Raw genomic sequence first — 8,216 nt, forward strand, 5'->3', positions numbered from 1 at the left:
CATTGTCATGGAAAAATAATTAAAATAATTCACAGTAGTTGTCCTTAGCTCTGAGACCCAGACCCTAATATGTTTTATGAACATCAAATCAAATGGGATTTGGCTGAAAATTCCAATTGTGTTGTAAAATAAATGGAAAATGATATGTTTTAATTGAATTCAATAGCATAATGAAAAATAAAATCAATATTATTGATTTTAAAACATTCATTCAGTAAAATTCTTTCATGTTTTCCTAATTCTGCCCCATTCATTCTTTTGTACCACTGGTATTTCCCTTTGCCCTTAACCTTCAGATAACACAAGCAGCTGTTAGTTGAGGAGGTCAGTGATTGACAGCTGGGCTGAGAGTCACTTTTAATTGGCTGAGAAGCTTGAGCATGAATGGTGAGATGTGAAGAGAATACACAGGTTGTTAACTGGGATATGTTCAGGAAATAGTTGTAAGGTTCTTTGCTTGACGGGGAAGGAATGGAGCAGTTATTTTTAAGCTGCGTTTCTTTGACACTAGACTTCGGGCTTCGATGAGGGGAAGCGTGACTTCTCACATGCTTCACGGCAGTTCTCTTTTCATCTGTTTTACATGGTGGGAGTTCACTAAAACTTAATTTGAAGAGAGAGCTTGTCTATTAAAAAAAAAAAGTAACAGATTGACCAATATTGGTATAAAAAATGAAAATATGGGAATGTTTTTGACAGGTGGTTGAGAGAGCCACTTGTCCAATCTGATTTTGTACTTTTCATGTAGGACTTTATACACACCTGGATCAAGTTTATAGAACATAAACCTAAGGACAACTTTTTTGAGGCTGATTGCATGATTTCTGTCCATTGAATGTGTCTCTTTACCTTGACTTTAGGGTTACTTTTTTTCTAAACGGTCAGTCTCTGATCTCATGTTAACTTCCTTCACAGGTTATGAGGCACCCTGGCGCAGGAACACCGTCAGCAGTTGGTTAATGATGGATTCTGAGAAGAACCCGGAGAATGCTGAGGATGGAAACGGAAAGACGGAAACACGAGACTTGACGAGCGTGTCGTCCGCTGGTGTGGAGCATCTTGAGGCTCATGTGAGGGTGGGGTCCTCTCTGCAGGAAGCGAGCACAGACCTCGAGAGGAAGGAAAAGCCTTCTGCAAGCAAAAGAGGTGTTTCAGAGTCCTCAGACCCGGATGGTGTTGGCCTGGAGGAAGACAGACGTCAGCATGCTGCCAAGCGGATGAAATTAGATGAGGTGGAGCCCCAGAAGTGTGGCGAGCAGGGCACTGACACAGCCCTGGCGGGGGGGACCCCACGAGAGAAAGCTGCTCAGGAGGCCTTCCCCAATGCCTGCGAAGTCAGCACTGTCCGGGATGGTGCTCTGAAAACTGACACTGGAAAGAAGTCAGCTCAAGAAGTGGTTCCCCTTGACCCCGAAAGAGATGCCCCTCTCCCCCTGCAGGAGGTTAGTGTGAGCTGCACCGTGGGAAATGTAGATGCCATTCTGAAATGCAGCACTTGTGGCCACTTGTTTTCTTCTCACTCTGACTTGGACAAGCACACCGAGTGCCATGTGCAGCTGTCCGAGGGACACACCTGCTGCCACTGTGGCCACAAAGCCGAGAGCAGTGCGGCATTGCATCTTCACATCAGACAAACCCACGGGACACAGAAAGTCTTTGCCTGCGACCTCTGTGGTTTTCAGTGCAGTGAGGAAAACCTGTTGAATGCACATTATCTGGGCAAAACACATCTCCGGCGTCAGAATCTCGCTGCTCGTGGAGGATTTGTGCAGATGTTGACGAAACCGTCTTTTCCTAAAAAAACATGTCTGACAGGAACAAAAAGTGTTCACGTGAAACCAAGAGCTTCTAAACCAATAGCTAAGAATACTGATTCAAAAGGATTACGAAATGCTGGAAGTAAATTGAAAGATTTCAGGGAAAGCAGTTCCCCACAAAGTGGCAGTGAGCTTCTTGTTGAAATGACCTCATCCAGAACTTCTTCTTCAGAACAGAGAGTGACAGTTGAGGAAAATGCTTCCTCCCTCGGTGCGGCTCAGGATCCTGAAAACCAGGGTAAAACGCTGGGAGCTTTAGTGACCTCAGAGAGTCTCTCAGAGAAATCGGAACCTCACAGAGGTATCGTCCAGGCCACACATGGTATCAACATGAGACCCAGACCTGAGTGGAGTATTCTGATGTCAGGGAATAGCCTTCGACGGCGAGGCAGCACTTTGACCTTAAAAGGCCAGGCCAAGAGAAGGTTTAATCTTTTAGGAATGAATAAAAGAGGCACACATGAAGCTCAGAGGCTGTACATGAAACACTTCAGGACACAGATGAAGACAGGTGATGCCCAGTCAGCGGCCAAGGCTGTGGAGATGAGCAACAGTGTTAAGAGCGTGGGTGTGACCACTTTAGACGCTCAGGAGCTGAAGCAGGACAAGCGGAGTGCCCGTCTTCCCGGCCCTGGGCAGCTGGGCACACTGACAGCAAAGCCCGCTCCGGGTCTTCAAGCTCTGTGGACTTGTACAGACTGTGGTGACATAACTGCAACCAGAAGTGATTGGGAAGCCCACGTGGGGAGATGCCACACAAGAGTGATGCAATTGCGCTGCCAGACATGCAGCTTTTCAGCCACATCGAGGGCGGACTTTGATGAGCATTTACGCAATAACCAGCATCAGCAGTTGGCCTCTGTCTTCACCTGTCACTGTTGTTCATTCGTTTCCTCAACTGACGTGAATCTTCAGGACCACATGAGGGAGAAGCACAGCGTGGGCTTCCCTTGTGCTCCATGTAATCTGGTTTCCTTATCTGAGACAGATATGGAAGCGCACAGAGCAACTGAAGCGCATCTTAGTTTGTCGGGTCAGCCAAAGACTTCTCCATCGTTGAGCAGGGAGTTGGTTTTACAGACTCTACCTTTCAGTACTTTAGAACCAGAAGGCACACCTATGAATGAGTCAGGAAAGGCCCTTGAGGTAGAACCTGAGTCTGGGGTGAGCCACGGGAGTGAAGGAAGGCATCCGACTTTGAGTAAGCCCCAGTTTCAGTGTAAGAAGTGTTTTTATAAAACAAGATCTTCCACTGTTCTGACAAGACATATAAAGCTTCGACATGGCCAAGACTATCACTTTCTTTGTAAAGCATGTAATCTTTATTCATTGAGCAAAGAAGGAATGGAAAAGCACATTAAAAGAAGCAAGCATCTTGAAAATGCTAAGAAAAATAATATTGGCTTAAGCTTTGAAGAATGCATTGAAAGGGTGTGTATTGGTGCAAACGATAAGAAAGATGAGTTTAGCATTTCTGGAAATGGAAGGAGTGAAGGCCAGGTAGAGGGTGTGCAATTGCAGGAGCATTCCGGTCTTGAGAAGAATGCACTGATGACTAGGGAACTGTCACAGTCTGGTATAGTCACCAAAGATCATGAGCTGGCTTTGACCAGTGCCCCAAAGAGAGGGAGACCTAAAGGTAACATCTCAAGGACTTGTTCACATTGTGGTCTTTTGGCCTCTAGTATTACAAACTTGACTGTCCACATAAGACGAAAACACAGTCACCAGTACAGTTACTTATGTAAAGTGTGTAAATACTATACTGTAACTAAGGGGGACATGGAGCGCCATTGTGCCACCAAGAAACACAAAGGACGTGTACAAGTTGAAGCCAGTGGAAAACAAAATTCCGATGTCATTGTCGGCCCACAAGGGGGTAATCTTGAATCTTGCAGAAAGACCACTGGCTCAGCAGTGACCCTTTCAGATGAACATGCTGCCATATCTGCTGAGCCACATGCCTCTGTTTCAGAAAAGCCAGTAGCAGATCGCAGAGACCCCAGTGAAGTTGCACTTGGAAATGTAGTTCTTTCCATAGGTGAGGACGTGAACAGTCATCCTGCTGACAAAAAAGAGCAAATCTGTCTTGAACCAGAGGGCCTTATCCAAGATGGGATCACATGTTCTCAGAGAGATGCATCAGGAACAAGTGACAATAAATGTATGCACTGTGAGTTTCATGCTCACTCCTCTGCTTCTCTGGAACTGCACATCAAACGGAAACATACAAAAGAGTTTGAGTTTTATTGCATGGCATGTGATTACTACGCAGTTACTCGTCGGGAGATGACGAGGCACGCAGCCACAGAGAAGCACAAAATTAAAAGGCAGTCTTATCTTAACTCCTCTACTGATGTAGAAGCAAGTTCTTCAGAAATGTCCAAAAATATTATTATAACTGAAGAGGAACATCAACCAAGTTCTGAAGATTTTCAGATAATTTTTGACCAATCATCAGATACTCTTAAGTCTAGAAATGCCACTGATTGTTCTATTTTAGATGTGAACACTAATTTAGATATGTCTAAAGGACTTTGTGCTCCCGATTCTGTGGAAATTGAGGCTGAAGAAGCATCTAATTTTAGCGAAGGTCATCCCTTCTGTGAGACTTTGCAACAGCCCCTTGTCAAAGATAAAGTTATGAAACCCGAGGAGGTGGTGTCCCTAAGTGTTCCCTCTGATTGTGGCTCCCCAAACAAACTTCACAGTGAAAACTCCGGAAGCTCAGTGCTGAACTGTGAAATAGCAAAGGGAGACCATGGTGTGCTGAGTGATGTCTGTGGTCCCAGTACACATTGTGAGAGTGGCGGGGGAGATGCAGGCAGTGGTGGAGGTGTAGCCAGGAACCCACCCCCGGATCCTGATGCTCTGGCTGGACACCACCTCATGGAAAGCACCGTTCCTGTTGTTATGAGCATCACCGGAGAGCAGCTGACCCTGGACCACGGCAACCAAAGCCAGGTTGGTGGTGCGCCTCCTTCGGATGACGTGAAAGGACTTCCAGAAGACCCCGTTCTGGGGAATAAGGAAATGCTGACGAATTCCCAGCAGGAAGCAAAAATTATTTTGGAAGAGGATGGGCCAGCTTCCGACAGTACGGTTGAAGGTAGTGACGTTTATGAAACTATAATCAGTATTGACGACAAAGGACAGGCCGTGTACAGTTTTGGCCGGTTTGATTCTTCCATCATCAGGATCAGGACCCCTGAGGATGGTGAACTGATAGAGCCATCGGAGGCGGGTCTGGTGACTGCTGGAGTGAGAGTCAGTGAGTTGCCCTTAAAAGACCCTACTCCGGGTGGGAAAAAGAAGAAACTGGAAGGCACTTGCTTTGGAGAGTCCACTCGGATTCGGTGTGATGACTGTGGTTTCTTAGCAGATGGGCTGAGCGGGCTGAACGTGCATATTGCCATGAAGCACCCCACCAAGGAGAAGCACTTCCACTGTTTGCTGTGCGGGAAGTCCTTTTACACCGAGAGCAACCTGCACCAGCACCTGGCCAGCGCCGGCCACCTGAGGAACGAGCAGGCCAGCGTGGAGGAGCTCCCCGAGGGGGGGGCCACCTTCAAATGCGTCAAGTGCACGGAGCCCTTCGACTCGGAGCAGCACTTGTTTCTCCACATCAAAGGGCAGCACGAGGAGCTGCTGCGGGAGGTGAATAAGTACATAGTGGAGGACACGGAGCAGATCAACCGGGAGAGAGAGGAGAACCGGGGGAGCGCGTGCAGCTACTGCGGGAAGACGTGTCGCAGCAGCAACTCGATGGCATTCCTCGCACACATCCGCACTCACACAGGTACGTGAGCCCTGCGGCAGCCCTGTAGCTCCCTGTGGCCACTGGAGTGTGATGCCCCACAGCCTCCCTGGGGGCCGCAGCCCTTCCTCGCCTGGCATGTCCGCCCCCATTCCATTCCCCTTCCACTGCTGCCTGGCTCTCTGGCCACCTGTAGTAAGTTGTCGATGATACTTAACATTTCTGAAAGGAGTTATGTCCTGTTGGCCGCAGAAGGCCGAAGTTTGGGAACTTACTCTGATCTTGTCTGACACTTTGTACCCACGTGGCTGTGTTGATTCCTGCCACTCACAGCTTTCTACTTGGCTCATTCCCAGTTGTTGGTTTTCCGAAGTGTGTCCATGAAGTGGCACTTCTGTTTTGAGAGGACATAAATGGTTTTTGAGCAATGTCATAATAACAAGTCTGTTACAGTTCTGGGGATTTGAAACTTCGTTGTCAGATACTTGGATATTCGGACGCATGACGCCCAGGTCCGAGGGTCGGCATCCATCAGTACTTGCCGAAGCCGATGGGTACTGGGGACGTGGTGTTCGTGAAAGTGGTAACTGATGTAGTTTTTGTACTTTGTCGCACTTGGTGTTTAATTTTAGATAAAAACGAAAATAAAAAACAACAAAAAACCCAATTTTTTTTTTTTTTTTTGTGGAAAATGCATAAGCCATTCGAAATTTATGTAAAAATTCACTGCAGTGTTTCTATAAACCTGCCATACATCCTTTATTTTAAATAGACAGCTTTTCTAAATCACTGTGCTCTGCTTAGACAAGTCTGTCTCCCTGGTTGAATTTATGAGTGGATTTGAATAATAAATTCACATTTCAATGAACATATTTTCATTAAAACTGTAAGGTTTATTTTACTGTACTTTTAAATAATGGCTTATTATTGAAGCTATGCTTTAAATTCATGCAGTTTTTGAAACTTAGTGCATGGTTGCAAGGAGGAAGACAAAAGAGTATCCAACATTATTAATAGTTGAGTGTGATTACAGAGAGATCAAAGTTTTTCACTGGAGAGGAAGGTAACAGCAACCTGCATCAGGCTAATCTGGGTGCACGTGACAGCGGACCCCTGGTCCCAGCTGTTGCCAGCAATGGAGGCAGGGTGTAGGCGTAAGTGCACATGCTCACGTGTTTGCAGTAGTAATACCTCTGGCAGCACCACGTTGGGAGCCACTCAGAGAGATGAGGTGGATTAAGACAGTAGGCTCCTCACATGCACAGAAAATACATACTTTCTTCATATGCCCTCTGAAGGCAGATAAAACATATACTTTCTTCATAAGCCCTCTGAAGGCGGATAAAACGGAATAAAACTAAGAGGAAGATGCTAATGGGACGCTTTTTAGAATTCTTTATGCAACTGTCTGGTCAGGACATGCTGCTTATAATTGATGTGTCCATTACTTGAATTCTCTTGTAATTATAGTCAATAAGTCTTGTAAATGTGTTCAAGCCCACTAAAAGCATACAAATTCAAGAACAGAGTGAGGCTAATAATTTAAAATAATCAATGTAGGCATTTCAGCACTTAATTTCCCTTGTGTGTTGATAGCTGATCATTCTTAATCCATTAAGATTTATTTAGTCGTTTACAATGCAAAATAGGTTTGCACTGGTCACTTGCGCCATTTGAAAATGTCCACCAGGTTAAGTGCGGACTGTAGTCCATTAGTCTTCCATGACTATATGTATTAATTGCATTTAAAATCAAGTTAATGTGGATGTGAAAGTGAGGTAACTATCAATATATGACAAAGTAACCCCACTTATGTAAGTTACATCATTGATTGTAACATTTAGTAAAAGTTAGCCTACTTTTTAACATACTCTGTTGGGCTTAGCAGCAAGTGCATTTTCACTGTGCTCGGAAGTGGCCTTTCAGAGCTCTGTGCCTGAGCTGTCCGTACCAGGCCACCATTTCCGTTTTGTGAGCCCTTTTTTTGGAGGAAGGTGCTGTCCAGGTTGTAATCCGAGCTTTTTTCTTGGAGCACCTGCAGATAGATTGTTTTCTGATTCTCTGCACACGCCCCTGAAACCATGGTGCTGACATTGTTATTAATGGTTGACTGGAAAGGCCTTCCTCTTCCAATCCCTGTTTTCCTATTGTGTGATTTACTGTGTGTTTTATAGAACCTCTTCCTCCCACCCTTAGCACAGTAAATGCCACACTCAGGAGCAAGTGGGGCTTGGTGTAGGAGCCGACCCCTCAGAGCCCTCTGTCGGTCGCCTCCACCTATCTGCCAGTGGGCACATGTCTCCTTCCCCAGGACTTTGGTGATGGAGGAAACACGTGTCGCCTCTCCCGCGTCATTCTGCTGCTTTGTGCTGTTCTCTCATCTGTGGTGACAGGTGGCATTCGGCAAGGAGGTGTGTAGGGCCACTCCATTTCATGCTCAGAGAGGCCCATCACTTTGTCCTCTGAGCATGCTCCAGGCTGGGAGATGGGAAGAGACTCCACTGACTGGCGACAGTGAGGGCTGCCGTGTTTGTAACTTAGCCTCCAAGGATGAGGGCCGCGGTGTTTGTAACTTAGCCTCCGAGGATGAGGGCCGCGGTGTTTGTAACTTAGCCTCCGAGGATGAGGGCCGCGGTGTTTGT

The 8,216-nt window shown here is 46.3% G+C and overlaps 1 protein-coding gene across 1 annotated transcript in view; it reads left to right on the plus strand.

Annotated features, from left to right (window-relative positions):
* The first annotated feature begins 959 nt into the window (after positions 1 to 959).
* The window catches only part of ZNF407 (zinc finger protein 407), a 556,565-nt gene continuing 549,308 nt past the window's right edge, over positions 960 to 8,216 (plus strand). The window contains exon 1 of the mRNA XM_007952740.2: positions 960 to 5,616. Coding sequence (XP_007950931.2) covers positions 960 to 5,616 — 4,657 coding nt within the window. The remainder of the gene's footprint in view (positions 5,617 to 8,216) is intronic.

This window comes from Orycteropus afer, unplaced genomic scaffold (genome assembly GCF_000298275.1).
Source record: "Orycteropus afer afer isolate SDZICR_OR568_19922 unplaced genomic scaffold, OryAfe1.0 scaffold00356, whole genome shotgun sequence".
Lineage (NCBI taxonomy): Eukaryota > Metazoa > Chordata > Mammalia > Tubulidentata > Orycteropodidae > Orycteropus > Orycteropus afer.